Below are 16571 nucleotides of genomic sequence, written 5' to 3'. Positions count from 1 at the left end.
CGAGGACCAGTCCCACACCTGTTCCCAGTCCGTTCCCGCCCCATGGCATCAACACCGGCATCATTTTTTAATTAAAAATTCCCGAACCGCCTCATAAAGAAGACACGCATCAATAATTAACCAATAATTAATTAATAATTAACCGATAATTAATAATTAATAATTAATCAAGAACCCATCCAGCCGGCCTGGATTTCCATAAGAACCGTTAAAAATAAAAAAAAAAAAATAAAATTTACAGCAGCGCCGCCCCCCTGGCCGGCCGGGGGGGAGTGGGACAGTGCAACAGCGCGAGCGGGGGGGGGGGAGGACATTGGGGGTCCCGGGACCCCCCCGAGGACATTGATGGGGACATGGGGGGGGGACATTTGGGGTCCCGTGACCCCCCTGTGTCACCCCGGGCAGTGGAGGGGACACTGAGGGGACATTTGGGTGGTCCCAGGACTCCCCCTGAGGACACTGGGGGGACACTGGGGACACTGAGGGGACATTGGGGGTCCCGAGTCCCCGCGGGAAAGTGCCAGAACTGGGGGGGAGGGGCAGGGCAGGGACCCCCATTTTTGGGGTTGGCGACATTGGGGACCCCCATTTTTGGGGTGGGGGGGAGGGGCGGTGCCACCCCGGGTCCCTCAGAAGCCGTCGGGGTCCGCGGGGGGGGGGCGGGGGGGTCCCGGCCAGGCTGGGGCGGTGCCGAAGGGACTTCTCGTCCTCCTGGGGGGACATTGGGGACATTGGGGACACAGCACCTGGGGGGGTCCAGGCTGTCCCCGAGGCCCCTTGGGACCCCAACCCCAAAAACCCCAAACCCCCATTTTTGGAACCCCAAATCTCCATTTTTCCCCATTTTCCCCCCATTTTTTAGGGTCCCCATGACCCCACATCCCCCCCAGGTGGGATCACGACCCCCTTGGGACTCCCCCCACCCAATTTTTTGAGATCCCCATGGTCCCACCCCCCCCATACCCGGGCTCAGGGGCACCTTGGGGACCCTAAACCCAAAAAACCCCGAACCCAAGAACCCCAAATCTCCATTTCTGAAACCCCAAATCCCCATTTCCCCCCATTTTTCGGGGTCCCCATGACCCCACAGCCCCCCAGGTGTGCTCGGGCCCCCCCACACCCCCATTTTTTGGGGTCTCTCCCATTTTTAGGGGTCCCCCCTGGTTTTGGGGTCACTCACGGCCTCGTTGCTGCCCCCACTCGGCCCCGTCCTCCTCGCCCCGCAGCGACTCCGGGCCCTCGTCCTCGTACTCGGTCAGGTAATCGGACTCCTCTGGGGGGAACGGGGCTGAGTGAGACCCCAGACCCAAATCAGGGACCCCAGACCCTAAATCCGCACCCCTAGACCCAAATCTGAGAGCCCAACCCTAAATCAGAGATCTCAACCCTAAATCCCAGACCCCAGTCCCAAATCTGTACCCCTAAATCCCAAATCCCAGACCCCAGGGTCTCCCCTCCCCTGTCACGGTGTCCCCTCCCTGTCCCCACTGTCCCCTCCCCATGTCGCTGTCCCCTGTCGGTGGCGCTGTCCTGTCGCTGTCCCCACTGTCCCTGTTGTCCCCCATCACTGTCCCCACTGTCCCCGCTGTCCCCTCCCCGTTGTCCCCCGTCGCTGTCCCCGCTGTCACCGTCGCCGTAGCCATCGGACAGGTAGGGCTGGGCGGGCTCGATCCGTGACACGATCTCAGCCAGGTCTGTGAAACCCGCACTGGGACAGGTGAGCACCTGGGGGGGACAGGTGAGGGGACAGGTGACACCTCAGGGGACAGGTGAGCACCTGAGAGGACAGAAGTGGCAGGAGAGGGACACAGAAGGGACCAACGGGGCAGGGGACAAAGGGAGGAACAGGAGAGGCACTAAGGGGACAAAAGGTGACAGGAACAGGGTGGCAGTGACAGGGAGGTCACTCGAGAGGTGACACCCATCAAAGGACGGTGACAAGGCCAGGGTGGCCCGGGGCAGGTCCCCAACGAGCCACCACCCCCTGTGTCCCTGCCATGTCCCCCCCAGGTGTCCCCAGGTGTCCCCAGGTGTCCCCACACTCACGTCCATGCGTTTGCTCTCGTAGAAGTCGGCCGAGCGCCGATCCTTCACCATCTTCTCGATGACGTCCCCGCGGCTCCAGCCCTCGAACACCAGCTTGCCGTGCTGGTAGCCAACGTCCTGCGGGCAGGGGGACGGGTCAGTGGCCCAGGACACCCCCATGGTGGCCCAGGACACCCAGGTGATGGTCGAGGACACACCAACGATGGCCAGAAAACCCCAGCAATGACCAGGGAACCCAGCGACGACCAAGGACAGCGCAACAACGACCAAGGAACCCCAAAAACGACCAAGGAACACAAACAATGACTGAAGAACCCAAACGTTGACCGAGGAACCCCAACAATGACCAAGGAACCCCAAAAACGACCAAGGAACACAAACAATGACTGAAGAACCCAAACGTTGACCGAGGAACCCCAACAATGACCAAGGACACCCCAACTATGACCAAAGGACCCCAACAATGACCAAGGACACCCCAACCAAGCCCAGCCCGAGGCCCCCGACTCACGTAGATCTCGTCGAACTTGCCGAAGTCCATGGTCTTGAAGCGGTCGATGGGTGGCCGGATGTACTCGCAGTACGAGCTGGACTTGACCACCTCGAGCTGCCGCACGCACGACACGTAGGCCAGGCGCGACTGGATCTCCGCCATGTCCGGCACCTGCCGGCACCGGACACTCGGGACACGGCCAGCGACGAGGCCTCCTCGTCGGCATTGGCATCGTCATCATCATCATTGTCATCATCATCATCATTGGCATTGTCATCATCATCATCATCATCGTCATTGTTATCGTCACCATCGTTGGCATTGTCATCATTGTCATCATCATTGGCATCGCCATCGTCATTGTCATCATCATCATCATCATCATCGTCATTGTCATTGTCATTGCATTATCATTATCATTGTCATTGTCATCATCACCATCGTTGGCATTGTCATCATTGTCATCATCATTGGCATCGCCATCACCATCGTCATTGTCACCATCATCATCGTCATTGTCATTGCATTATCATTGTCATTATCATCGTCATCGTTGTCATCATCGTCATCATCACCCTCATCCCTTGATGTCCCCCATGACCTTCTCCATCCTCCTCCACCATCTTGGCCTTGTCCCCAGTGTCCCCCAGTGTCCCCCCAGTGTCCCCCAGTGTCCCCAGTGTCCCCAGTGTCCCCCAGTGTCCCCCCAGTGTCCCCCAATGTCCCCCAGTGTCCCCAGTGTCCCCAGTGTCCCCAGTGTCCCCCAGTGTCCCCCAGTGTCCCCAATGTCCCCAGTGTCCCCAGTGTCCCCAGTGTCCCCAATGTCCCCAGTGTCCCCAGTGTCCCCCAGTGTCCCCCAGTGTCCCCAATGTCCCCAGTGTCCCCAGTGTCCCCCAGTGTCCCCCAATGTCCCCAGTGTCCCCAGTGTCCCCAGTGTCCCCAATGTCCCCAGTGTCCCCAGTGTCCCCCAGTGTCCCCCAGTGTCCCCAGTGTCCCCAGTGTCCCCAATGTCCCCCAATGTCCCCAATGTCCCCCAGTGTCCCCAGTGTCCCCCAATGTCCCCAGTGTCCCCAGTGTCCCCAGTGTCCCCCAGTGTCCCACCTTGACCTTCTCGGCCCAGGGGTTGAGGCGTGTCCAGAGCAGCCACCACCCCGAGAGCGAGTCGCCGTAGTTGCACAGGTCGGTCTCGTCCTGGCTGCCCACGTCGATGGCGATCACCGTCTTGGCGCCCATGTTGCGCGCGATGTCGGCTGTGGGGACACCGGGGACGTCGCTGGGGACACCATCGGGGGACATCACCACGGGGGACACGAGGGGACATCGGGGACAATGGGGACAAGGACGGTGGCCTCGGCGTCACCGGGGGCGTGGGGAGGGTGGAGGTGACCCCTAAGGGACATCAGGGGACATTGAGGGACACCAGGAGGTGACAGAGGGTGGAGATGTCCCAGGAGGGTGACCAGCAGCAAGGACGTCAAGGGATGACGGAGGAGGGAGAAAAGATGGATCCTGTCCATGGAAATCCATGGAACATTCCAGAAAAACCGGCCGGGATTGGAAGAAAACACCGGGAGATGATGGAAGAGGGACGGGTCTGAGCATGGAAATCCACGGAACGTTCTGGAAAAACCGCCCCGGCACGGAAAAGACACCAAAAAAAAAAAAGATGGAAGATGGATGGACCTGGCCACGGAAATCCATGGAACATTCTGGAAAAAAAACCACCCAGCACGGAAAACACACCAAGAGACGATTCCGAGACGGACACGAGACCCCCAAAAAAAAACAAAAAAAACCAAAAAAAACCCAAAAAAAACCAAAAAAACCCCAGGGGAACATTCTGGAGAATAAACCAGGCTGGCCAATCCCGGGCCCGAGACGCCACCAAAACGGAGCCGTGTCTGTCTGTCCATCTGTCCGTCTGTCTGTCCGTCTGTCTGTCCCACACTTGCCTGGCAGGTTGTTGATGTACCCCCCGTCCATGAGGAGGTTGCCGTCCTTGGGGTCGCACAGTGGGGGCAGGTAGCCCGACAGGGTCATGCTGGCGCGCACGTAGCGCCAGAGCGAGCCTGGGAACCGGCCAAAAAAAAAAACCAAAAAAAAACCAAAAAAAAAACCGGCGCGGGGGAAAAAACAAAACAAAACAAAAAAAACAAAAAAAAAACAACCGGGAAAACGCCGGGAAACGCCGTCAGCTCCTCCCCCCCAACAACGCCCCCGAGCCCGCCGGCCCCGGCTGACCCTCGGTGGTGTGGATGCTCTGGGGGTGGGAGTTTGGGGTGGTTTTGGCATTTTTTGGTGGGGTTTTTTTGGGTGTGTTTTCATGGTTTTTTCTTGTTTTATTTGATGTTTTCTGGTGGCCTTTGTGGTGGGGTTTTTTTTGGTGTGTTTTTTGGGTTTTGTGTTTTGGTGGGGTTTTTTTTTCAGGTTTTTTGTGTGTTTTGGTGGTGTTTTCGTGGGGTTCTTTGTGTGTTTTGGTGGCGTTTTTTTGGTTTTTTGGTGGTTTTTTGGGTGTGTTTTGGTGGTGTTTTTTTGGGTGTGTTTTGGTGGTGTTTTTTTGATTTTTTGGTGGTTTTTTGGGTGTGTTTCAGTGGCGTTTGTTTTTCTGGTACTTTTTGGTGGATTTTTTGGTGTGTTTCATCAGCATTTCCTCGTTTATTTCGGTGTATTTTGAGGTTCATTGGTGCTTTTTTTGCCGTGTCTCGGTGGGTTGTTTTTTTCAGGCTATTTTTTTTGTGTGTGTGTCCGTGTGTTTTGCTGGTTTTTGGGGGGGTTGTTTTTGGCGCATTTCCATGTTTTTCTGGGGGGGGCCTGGCCCCACAAGGAGGTGCTGACCTGGGACATTGTTAACATAGCAGCCATCCACCAGCCAGTGGCTGTCCTTGGGGTCGCAGAGCGGAGGCAGGTAGGGGGTATAGGAGGCACTGGCTCGGACGTAGCGCCAGAGGCTGCCTGGGGACGGAGAGGACACGGTCACGGCCACCACGGCGTGACCAGGCAGGGACAGGGGCTGTGGGGGGGACGTTGGTAGCCAGTGGTGTGGGGTTAGAGGGGTCAGTGAGGATTAGTGAGGGGAGGGGGGGTGGGTGAGGCCACCGCAGCGGGGTGGCCGTGGACGGCTCAATGTCCCAGGTGAGCAGAGGGCGAGGGGCGGCCACCATGGGGGTCCCGCCACCAGCGCCGTGTCCCCACCACCAGGTCACCGACACCACCGTGATGTCCCCACTGCCGTGTCCCCACCACATCCCCACCACCAGGTCACCGACACCACCGTGATGTCCCCACTGCCGTGTCCCCACTGCCGTGTCCCCACCACATCCCCACAACCATCTCAATGTCCCCACCACCACATCCCCACCACCACATCCCCAACATCACCACGATGTCCCCCCACTGCCACCTCGATGTCCCCACTGCCACCGCCATGTCCCCGTGCTCACGGGGGGTTACTGGGTTAGTGCTCAGCAGCGGTGTTAGCGCCTCATGCAGCTCCAGCTGTCCCCTCCCCGGTGTCCCCAATGTCCCCAGGGGCTCAGGAAGCCACCCCTGTCCCCACCGTGTCCCCACCGTGTCCCCAGGGGCTCTCACCGTCCGTGTGCACCCGCATGGCCGAGGCCGTGATGTCCGTGGTGACGTTGAAGTAGGGCAGCCACAGGTCCTGCGGGGAGGGCACGGACTGGGTGACACCCCTGGGGACACCGGGGGGGGTTGGCACGGGGTGGGGGGGTGACACCTTGGGGACACACCTCGATCTGTTTGTCCTGGAAGACGCGGTTGATGCTGGCGTTGAAGGCCGAGCCCGAGAACATGGAGGTGATGGGGTAGGTGAGGTCCAGCACGGTCTCGAAAACGGAATTCATGCACTGGGGAGGAGGAGGAGGAGGAAGAACAGGAAGAAATTCGGTTAGAAACAGCCGGGGCAGGGCTGGGTACAGGTCCCTGAGGTGGCCCTGTCCCTGTCCCCGTGTCCCCGTGTCCCCGTACCCTGGCCCACTCCCTGGCGCGCTGTTTGGTGCGCACGGCGCTGCGCTCCTCGGCGTAGAGGGCCCCGATGAAGGCCCCGATGGAGGTGCCCCCCACCAGGTCAATGGGGATCCCCGACTCCTCCATGGCCTTGATGACCCCGATGTGAGAGCAGCCCCTGCAGGCAACAGGGGAAAACGGGAGAAAACAGGAGAAAATAGTGAGAGAAAATGAGAAAAACGAGAAAAATGAGGGGTCGGGGGGCACCACGAGGGAAAAGGGAGGTGTGGGGATAGGGGGACATGAGGGCATGGGGACACAGGGCCACGGGGACAGGAACACAGACCACGGGGACACAGACACAGGGGACACACAGGCGACAGGTGACAGACGTGGCACCTGGCTCCGCCGCCGCCCAGCACCAGCGCGATGGTGTTGCCGGTGAGGACCCGCGCCAGGCGAGAGAAGTCGCTGTGGCGATCGGGGCTCTTCTCGAACACCTTCTCGTACATCTCCCGCTGCGGCGGGGAGGGGACAGCGCTGAGCCACGGCGACAACGGCCACTCCCAAGGGGAGGGGACAGCTCCCAGGGGAGGGGACACTCACCAGCTTGGCCGGGCTGCGGCGAGAAAAGACGCGGCGAGGGCAGCGGATGTGCAGGTGGCCCGAGCACCAGCTGCGCATGTTGAGCCACTCGACCGTGCGGGCCGGGCCAGCGCCGTCCTCGCGGTGCAGCAGCACCAGCTGCTTCAGAGCCCGCACGGCTGTGTTCTCCAACATCTGCTCCAGCTGTGGGGGCACCGCAGAGGGGCTGGGACGCCCTCAGAGTTGCGACGTGTCCCCGTATCCCATGTCCTTGTCCCCGTGTCCCTGTCCCTGTGTCCCTGTCCCCCTCACCTCTCCCAGGGCCGGCTCCTGCTCTCCCAGCCCCACGATGAGGATGCAGTCGGCCTGGCGGATGCAGCGCAGCGTCCAGGGGGTCAGCGTGCAGTCGGTCTGGTAGAGCACGATGCGGTGCAGATCCTCCTGCTGTGCCAGCCAGCCCGACAGCCGGTACTCCTGGATGCTGCCGGGGGGCACCGAGCGCTCAGCGGTGGCCGCAGGGGGCGTGGGGGCACCGCTGACCGCTCGCCCCGGGGGTCACCGCTGACCACTCGCCCCAGTTACCTCTCCAGAGCTGAGGAGCCCAGGCGGGCGCGGATGATGTCGCTGGTGAGGAGCAGCGTGGGGCCTGTGGAGGTGGGGATGTGGTCAGTGGGGTGGGGTCGTGGTCATCTCCAGGCCATGGTCACCACTGTGCCATGAGGCTGCAGTCACCACCACACCATGGTCGCTGTCGTGGCGTGGTCATCTCCAGGCCACGGGGCTGTGGTCATCTCCAGGCCATCACTACATGGTCACCACATGGTCACCATCCCACGGTCACTGTGATCAGCGTCTCGTGGTCACCACCCCCTGGTCACCATCTCGTGATCACCGTCCCATGGTCAGTCACCATCCTGTGGTCACTGTGGTCACCGTGGTCACTGTCCCGTGGTCACTGTGGTCACTGTGGTCCCTGTAGTCCCTGTGGTCACTGTCCCGTGGTCACTGTGGTCACTGTGTCACTGTGGTCCCTGTGGTCACCGTGGTCACCGTCCCGCGGTCACTGTGGTCCCTGTCCCGTGGTCCCTGTGGTCACTGTCCCGTGGTCACCGTGGTCCCTGTCCCGTGGTCACTGTCCCGTGGTCACCGTGGTCCCTGTCCCGTGGTCCCTGTCCCGTGGTCCCTGTCCCGTGGTCACCGTGGTCACTGTGGTCACCATCCCGTGGTCACCGTGGTCACTGTCCCGTGGTCACTGTCCCGCGGTCACTGTGGTCACCCTGCGGTCACCCCGTGGTCACCGTGGTCACTGACCGATGGCGCTGAGCGCGTGCTGCAGCTCCAGCGTGAAGGCGGCCATGGGCACCTCGTCGCACACGGGCAGCACGGCCACCGTGGACAGGTTACTGGTGGGGTTGATGGGCTCCGAGCTGGAGGCCACGCCCAGGCCGGACCCTGCGTGGACACCACAAGTGGCCACGAGGCTCTGGTGGTGGCCACCACCCACCCGTTGTCACCAGGTCCCACCTGGGAAGGGCCCGCGGAGCTGCTGGAGGTTGCCCAAGATCTTCTGGCTCAGGAGGTGGATGAGGCGAGTGACCACCTGTGGGGACAAGGATGGGATGGCCACCAGAGCTGGCAGGGACTCGCCAGTGGCCTGCAGGAGTTCTTGGGTGGCCACCAGCACTGCGCGTCCCTGGGGCCTCAGGTGCCACCAACCCTCACCCTTGGCCACCTCAGGTGCCACCACCCTCCTCCTGCAACAGCCCCATTAACTCCTTAATTAAAGCCGAGTTGTGGCCACCTCAGGTGCCACCCGGGCTACCTGCGGGTACCGACGTTTGATGTTGTTGAGGGTCCCCTCGGGCAGCTTGGCCAGCTCCGTGTCCCTCACGGCGTGCACCGTGGTGGCCCTGGGCTGCCGAGTCAGCGCCTCCACCTGTGACAGAGCCACGGGGACACCGGTGTCACCTGGGGTCACGTGTGTCAACATCTGTGTCACTGTGTCACCTGGGGTCACCTGTCACCTAGTGTCACCTGTTGTCCCCAAGGAGTCACCACTCTCACCAGGTCCCCTCTCCCGTACTCCCCCACCAGCTCCTCACCTGCTGTCCCCTGCTGTCACCTGATGTCACCTGTTGCCCCCAAGGTGCCCCCCAGGTGTCCCCCAGGTGTCCCCCAGGTGTCACTCACCACGCCCACCAGGTCTCCTCTCCCGTACTCCCCCACCAGCTCCTTCTTGCCGCTGCCCTTCTGGATGACGGAGCGCAGCCGCCCGTTCAGCACGATGTACGTGCAGTCCGACTTGTCCCCCTGCCTGGGGACAGCGACAGTGACAATGGCAGCGCTGGCCACTTCCGGGGCAGTGGCCACTCACCTGGGAGCGGTCCCTCACCTGTAGAGTGCCCGGCCGGCCTCCACGGCCGTCCAGTCGATGGCGAAATCCATCTGGCGCACGAAGGGCGACATGCGGGCGGCCACGGTGTGGGCGACACTCAGCACCACGCTGGGCTGCTCCCGCATGATCCTGGGGGGGGCACGACACCCTGGTCACCCCAGAACGTCCCACACCACACCTCGGTCACCCCACAATGTGCTCGCCAACCTCCAGGGTGGCCTCATGGTGGTCACTGACTCGTGACCACCCCAAATCCCCCCCCCCGTGACCCCACCACGAGTCACTGCTGCCCCCCCTGGTTGGTCACTGACTCGTAAAAGTCGGACTTGGAGATCTTGAGGAAGCTGCAGTCGCGGTTGGCCTTGATGGTGAAGATGAGTGGCTCGCCCGTGAGCACGGCCAGCTGGCCCACGAGCTCGCCCGGCTGCGTCAGGAACAGGCACACGTCCTCCTCCTTGTCGATCATGCGCTGGTACACGTGCAGGCAGCCCCACAGGACAAAGTGCAGGCTCACGTCCTGGGGGAGGACACCTGGGGTCACCTGGCGGCATTTGGTGTCACCTGGGGTCAGCTGGCAGCACCTGGGGTCAGCTGGGGTCACCTCTGTCACCTGGTGACACCTTGTGACGCTTCCTGAGGGTGCTGTGTGTGGGAGGTGCCACCAATGCCACCATGGGGGGCTCTTCTCTGTTTCTGTCCCACCAGGAGGTGACAGTCCCCAGAACCCACCTGGCCATGTCCTGTCACCTCCCCAAAGTCACCCTGGGTGGGAGGTGACACCAGTGCCACCACGGGGGGGGCTCTTGTGGGCTGTCTCCTGTGGTTCTGGGGTTGTTGGTGTCCCACCAGGAGGTGACGGTCCCCCAGAACCCACCTGGTCACCCTGGCGGGCGATGACGGTGCCGCCCTTGGCGTGGTGGAGCAGGACTCGGTTGTTGAGGAGAGAAGGGTCCTGGAGGGGAGAACGGGACCGTGGTGGGGCCAGGAACCCAAAGTGACCCCACAAAGCCATGGGTGACCACCAGGAACCCACCAGGAACCCACCAGGAACCCGTCCCAACCCTACAGAACTCACCAGGATCCCACCCCGTGCCCTGAGCCTCACCTCCACCTTCATGAGTTTGATGAGTTCCCGCTTGGCCTCCTCGAAGATGTCGCTGGTTTGGCGGCCCTGGTAGGGCCCGAAGGGACACGTCCCTGTCCCTGTCCCTGGTGTCCCTGTCCCTGGTGTCCCCGGTGTCCCTGTCCCCGTGTCCTCGCAGGAGCTGTAGTGGTAAATCCCCGAGGGCTGCTCCTCCAGAGTCACTGATTTGCGCTCCTTGGGCTCCTGGGACACCTGGGGGGGGGATTTGGGGTGGATTTTGGGGAGATTTGTGTGGGATGCAAAAGGATTTGGGTAGGATTTGAGCCGGGATTCAGGGGGAATTTGGGGGGATTTGAGTGGGATTCAGGACAGGATTTGTGTGGGATTTAGGGTGGGACATGGGAGGGATTCAGGACGGGATTTGGGTGGGAATTTGGAGAGGTGTGGGGTGGGATTCAGGGAGGAATTTGTGTGGGATTCAGGGGAGATTTGGGGTGGGATTTGTGTAGAACTGGGAATGGAATTGGGATGGGCTTTGAGGTGGGACTGGGATGGGCTTTGGGGTGGAATTTGGGGTGGGATTCAGCAGACACTCCCCCCATACCTGCCCGAAGGCGCCGGTGCTGTCCTCCTGCAGCGACACCGAGATGCGCCCGCGCTCGTACGCCATGTCGAAATCCGAGCGGGGACCCTTCTGGATGCCTGGCCGGGGTCGGGGGTGTCACCAAACGGGTGACAAAGCCACCCCTGGGTGACAACCACACCCCTGGGCAGAGCTGTCACCCACCAGAAATGTCCACGGGCATGGAGATGCAGCGGCTCAGCAGCGGCGGCGGCGCCGGCGCCTCCAGACCGGCGGCTTTCATCAGCTCGGCTGTGAGGGCGAGACCCCAAAAAACTGAGCGTGAAACCCCCCAAAAATGAGCCTGGGACCCCCGAAAAAGGATTGGGGTGGGGGTTTGGGGTCTCACCGGTGTCCCTGCCCTCGTCGGTGCTGCCCAGGCCGCGCTTGCCGTGCCGGACCGGGCTGGTGCGGGCGGCGTGGCCGGGCTGAGGGAAGAGCCGGAGGGGCTGCATGTCCTGGAGGTTTGGGGACAAAGGGACATCAGAGAGGACAGGGGGACAGCAGAGGGGACAGGGGGACAGCAGAGGAAGCCCTGGTCCTGCCCAGGATACCCCAAATTTCAGCCTGAACTCGCGTGGTTGAAGAGGTCGTTGGCATCAGGGGTTTGGGCAATTGGGTTTGAGGTGGCCACACATGGATTTTGGGGTGGCCATGGCTGGGTTCAGGGTGGCCACGGCTGCATTTGGGGTGGTCACTCACATGGCTGAAGAGCTCATTGGTCAAGCCCAGGTAGTTGTGCAAGGCCAGGAAGGTGACGCGCTGCAGCCGCACCATGATGATCTGAGGGGACACCCCGAGGCCACCGTGGGTCCGTGGCCACCCCGAGGGACCTCCCGGTGGCCCCCTGGCCCCCCCTGGCTCACCTGCACCACCCTGACCAGGCTCTCGGGGTACTTCTCAAACACGGCCGAGAAGGCCTCGACCGGCAGGCGCAAAACCGTGGAGTCCTCGGCAGCGCGGGCACACACGGTCCGGTACGGCCGCTGGTGGCCCTGGGGGGGTTTGGGGTGGTCACAGATGGCTTTGGGGTGGCCAAGGTTGGGTTTGGGGACAGTCCCAGGATGTCCCCAAGGTACCGTGATGACGTCCAGGATGCTGAGCAGGCTGTGCACGCTGTCCCCAGGGAACACCTCCTTCATCACCGTCTCCTTGCCGTCCTGCCAGGACACGGCCCTGTCTCACCTGGTGTCACCTGAGTGTCACCTGAGCGTCCAACAGCGCCCCCTGATATCCCCAATGTGTCCAGCCATCCCAGGTGTCCCCAATGTCCCCAGCGTCCCCTCACACTCTCGGTGAGCAGCAGCTCCAGTTTCCCCTCCTGCAGGACGTAGATGCTGCTGTCGGGCTGGCCGGGCCGGAACACGTCCTCGCCCTGCTGGCACTGCTGGAACACCATGTGCTTACACAGCTCCAGGAACAGCGGCTTCTCAAAGTGCCCCAGCACCCTGTGACAGGGACAGCAGCGTCACCAGGGGGATGGCAGCGTCACTGAGGGGACAGCGGTGTCACCACAGGGATATAGGGACAGTGTGGGGACAGAGGGATCCCCTTGCAGAGGTGTCCAAGGGTGGAGTTTGATCCCTGTGCTTGAGGGCTGGTGCCAGGGATGGATCCTGACCCATGAATGGATCCCAATGCCACAAGTGGATCGTGACCTATAAATGGATCCCAATCCTACGAATGGATCCCGACCCCATAAACGGATCCCGATCCCCATGCACAGACCCCGATCTAGGTGCAGATCCCATGGATGGATCCTGACCCCGTGGCCATCCCTGTGGCCACCCCTGGGGCTCACCTGACGTTCTTGAGCATGTAGAGCACCTCTGAGGGCAGGTGTGACGAGGCCACGTCGAACTCGGTCAGGTCGGCCTCCAGCACCGAGGGCGGCGGCTCCTTCAGCTGCAGCGTGGGCGGCTCCTTCTGGATGCGCAGGAAGCTGGCAGAGACCCTGGGGACAGCGAGGTGACAGCGTGGGGACGCTGCAGGGACACCACAGAGGGACGTGGGGACACCTTGGGGACACGTGTCCCCACGGGTCACTCACTTCTTGGCGATGCTGAGCACCTTGAGCTTCTTGCGGCTGCGCGGGCGAGCGGCCCCGCCGGGCACCGAGGCGTCCACCAGGGACGACGTGGACTGGGACACCTGGCACCGAGGGGACACGGTGACACACGGTGACACACGGTGACACCTCCGTGCCAGCCCGAGGGGGTGGGAGGAAAAAAAATGGGGGGGAAAATGGGGGGAAACGGGGATCACCTTACGCATGATCTTGCGGCTGTAGAACAGGACCTTGTCCCTCTTGCGGAAGCGGTAGCGGGGCGGCTCCTGAGCGGGGACCTCTGGGGACAAGGAGGGGACAACGTGAGGGCGGTGGCAGTGTCACCTGTGTCCCCAGGGCCAGCTCAGGGGGGTGGCACTCACTCTTGAGGCGAAGCCACCAGCCCAGCACGGCCACGGCCATGATGATGATGGCGAGGCCCAGGATGGTCCCCAGCACCTGTGGAGGGATGGGGGTGTCACCAAAGTGTCACCAAAGTGTCCCCAAGGGGTGGGGACAAGCGTGACGGGTGTGGCTGGGTCAGGGACATGTCCTCAAGGGACAAGGTTGTGTCCCCTCAGGGGGTGCTGAGCTGCAGTGGGGACGTGGGGACATTGGGGACACTGGGGAACAGGATATGGGGACACTGGGAAACAGGATATGGGGACACTGGGACACGGGGACAGAGGGACACTGGGGACACACAGATGATACAATCACACAGTGACACGGGTGACACAGAGGTGACAGAGGTGACACAGAGGTGACACAGGTGACACAGAGGTGACACAGAGGTGACACACAGGTGACACACAGGTGACACACAGGTGACACACAGGTGACACACAGGTGACACGCTCACCGCGTGCGCCGGGAGCTGCTCCCTGCTGAACGCGGCCAGCAGCCCCCTCAGCACCGTGCCCTGTTGGGGAGGGGACAAGGGACAGCTGAGCCCCACAGTGTCCCCAGACCTTGGGGACATCGGGGAGGGGACAGGGACGGGTCCCACCTCGGCCTCCTGCTGCGACTCGCTCTGCCCCATGGCCGGGGGGGGCTGCGCCCATCCAGAATCCTGCTAAAAATGGGGAGAAAATGGGGAAAACGGGGAAAAAATGGGGGGGAAATGGGGAAAAAATGGGGAAAAAATGGGGAAAAAATGGTGGGCAAATGGGGAAAAAACAGGAAAGGAGCAGTTGGTGACACGAGGTGACACCCAGGAGACACCTTCGTGTCCCCAGGGTGTCCCCAAAGCACTCAGGGCCACCCAGTGGCCCAAGGGCGACTCAGGTGGCCCCTCCCTTGGAGACAGGAACCATTCTTGTGACAGCGCTGGTCACCGTGCCAAGGCCACCAGCGGGCTCTGTCACCCGTCCCCTGCTGTCACCCACTCCATCAGTGCCACCAGCGGGCCTGGCCCTCTTGTGTCCCCACTGTCACCCTGCCACCTTCCCAAGGACACCCCGGGGAGGTGACAGCGGCACCGGGGCCTGGTGACACCTCCAGGTGACAACTGCACCCCACCCCACCCCCCCACAATGTCCCCAAAAGCCACCCCGAGGTTTTATTGCCCCCTCCCCAATTCCCTCGCCCAGAATTGCCCCTCCTTTATCTTTATTGCTCCCTTTTATTGTCCCCTTTATGGCCGCTTCCCATCTTTATTACCCTTCTTTATTGCCCCCTCTTATCTTTATTGCCCCCCACCTGATTCAATTCCCCTATCCCCGGGCAGTTATTGCCCCCTGAACCATCATTACCCCCTCATTAGTTAATTACCCCCTCACGAGTTAATTACCCCCCTCACACTTTAATTCCCCCCAAGACGTTGTTACCCCACCCATGATTTAATTTAATTACTCCCTCACATCTTAATTGCCCCCTCATGAATTGCCCTCCCCAGGCCGTTATTGCCCCCCCCCCCCCGGCCCTCTCATTAATTAATTACCCCCTCACACGTTAATTCCCCGCCCCCCAGGACGTTATTACCCCACCCATGATTTAATTACTCCCTCACATCCTAATTATCCCCTCACATCTTAATCACCCCTCAGGCCGTTATTGCCCCCCTCAGGCCCCCGTTGCCCCCTCATGAATTGCCCCCCCCCCCCCAGGCCGTTATTACCCCCTCATTAATTAATTACCCCCTAACATCTTAATTTTCTCTCTCATCAATTTCCCCCCCAGACCGTTATTACCCCCCTAAACCGTTATTTACCGCCCCCCAGACCGTAATTACCCCCCCCCCCAGGCCGTTATTGCCCCCTCAGGCCCCACTGCTCCCCTCAGCGCTCCCCCCCACAACTGCCCTCAGATCCTCCCCCCCCCCCAACCCTTCGCTCCCCCCGGATCCCCAGAGCCGGTAAAGCCCCCCAGGGCCCCCCCTAAAATCCGGTAGAGCCCCCCCCAGGGCCCCACGGGACCCCCCCGGACCCCCCCTCACCGGCCGCCGGACTCGCCCCGCTCCGGCCCTGGCGGCGGCCGCGGCCCCCGCGCGGTCATGGCCCCTTTAAGGCCGTCCCACCCCCCCGTATGACGTCACTAATCGGCGCCAAAGGAGTCGCGGCGGCGGCGCCATGTTGGGAAGGTTAAACCACGGGACGATAGGCCTGTGGAGGGGCGCCATTTTGGGTGTGGCGCGCGGGAATGGGGTGAGTGTGACGTCATTCCGCGCGACGGAGCGGGCGCGCGGGGCCGTGAGGGGTCGCTCCCGGCGCCATCTTGGGGGTGGCGGGGAGGAGTAGAGGGGGACACACCAAAATTTGGGATGAGGACACTCCCGAGAAGGAGGACACCCCAAATTTGGGAGAGGGACATTCCCAAGAGGGAGGACACCCCAAATTTGGGCGGGGGACATCCTCGAGTCTGTCCCCATGGGAATCCCGAGACGGGAAAGGGGGGGGAACAGGAAACGAAACCCCCCCCATCATTTCCTCTTCACCCTCCGGGGAGGAAATGAGGACGAACTGAGGTTTTTGGGGGATGGGAGGTGACAAAACGACGGCTTGAAGACAGCGAAGGTGTCCCCAGGTGTCCCCAAACAGGTCTCAGAACGCCGAGCCCCGTTTTCCCCAATTTCCCAAATTCCCACCGGCAAAAATTCCACAGTCCCCCCAAAAAATTTGGGGCCTTTCCAGGAAAGACGCGGAAACAGCTGGAAAAAAAAATTTGTTTAATATAAAGAGAAGGGGAAGAGGGAATTGTGAATCAAATCCCGGGAATTTTGGGGGGACCCCAGCGGATCCGGCCGCTCTGGGATGAACCCCCCCCCCCTCACCCTCACGAACCAGCGCGGGGCAATCCCGGAGTTTTGGGGATTTTTTGGGGGGTTTGTCCCGAGAG

General features: G+C 61.5%; 1 protein-coding gene across 3 annotated transcripts; it reads right to left on the bottom strand.

Moving 5' to 3' along the window:
- Positions 1 to 111: 111 nt before the first annotated feature.
- On the bottom strand, positions 112 to 15775 carry PNPLA6 (patatin like domain 6, lysophospholipase). 3 transcript variants are annotated; one of them, XM_088154870.1, is made up of 36 exons: positions 15673 to 15762; positions 14245 to 14310; positions 14098 to 14157; positions 13619 to 13694; positions 13454 to 13536; positions 13239 to 13339; positions 12990 to 13142; positions 12477 to 12636; positions 12268 to 12348; positions 12055 to 12183; positions 11891 to 11971; positions 11538 to 11646; positions 11354 to 11440; positions 11171 to 11268; positions 10588 to 10818; positions 10357 to 10434; positions 9794 to 9999; positions 9480 to 9611; positions 9278 to 9401; positions 8910 to 9023; positions 8612 to 8687; positions 8399 to 8539; positions 7670 to 7733; positions 7400 to 7568; positions 7109 to 7291; positions 6902 to 7020; positions 6524 to 6680; positions 6286 to 6402; positions 6128 to 6197; positions 4492 to 4608; positions 3641 to 3789; positions 2558 to 2710; positions 2047 to 2163; positions 1629 to 1725; positions 1181 to 1273; positions 112 to 711 (listed from the first exon to the last, which is right to left on the bottom strand). In XM_088154870.1, the coding sequence occupies exons 2-36, from the start codon at positions 14275 to 14277 to the stop codon at positions 236 to 238; spliced, it is 4434 nt and encodes a 1477-aa protein (XP_088010996.1). In that variant the 5' UTR covers positions 14278 to 14310; positions 15673 to 15762; the 3' UTR covers positions 112 to 235. The 3 variants fall into 3 exon arrangements, with proteins under 3 accessions (XP_088010996.1, XP_088010995.1, XP_088010994.1); XM_088154869.1 differs by lacking the exons at positions 4492 to 4608; positions 14098 to 14157 and adding an exon at positions 5375 to 5491 and having other exon boundaries at positions 13459 to 13536; positions 15673 to 15775; XM_088154868.1 differs by lacking the exon at positions 14098 to 14157 and having other exon boundaries at positions 13459 to 13536; positions 15673 to 15775.
- Between the last annotated feature and the right edge of the window lie 796 nt (positions 15776 to 16571).

This window comes from Sturnus vulgaris, chromosome 33 (assembly GCF_052056855.1).
Source record: "Sturnus vulgaris isolate bStuVul1 chromosome 33, bStuVul1.hap1, whole genome shotgun sequence".
Lineage (NCBI taxonomy): Eukaryota > Metazoa > Chordata > Aves > Passeriformes > Sturnidae > Sturnus > Sturnus vulgaris.
This window is presented reverse-complemented; position numbering and strand designations above follow the sequence as displayed.

Coding starts and splice junctions, on each gene's coding strand:
- PNPLA6 (XM_088154869.1), bottom strand. CDS start 15,731: ATGACCGCGCGGGGGCCGCGGCCGCCGCCAGGGCCGGAGCGGGGCGAG. Junction 14,311..15,672: donor CGGGGCGAGTCCGGCGGCCG/GTGAGGGGGGGT, acceptor CCCCATTTTTAG/CAGGATTCTGGATGGGCGCA. Junction 12,184..12,267: donor GCATCCTGGACGTCATCACG/GTACCTTGGGGA, acceptor AAACCCCCCCAG/GGCCACCAGCGGCCGTACCG.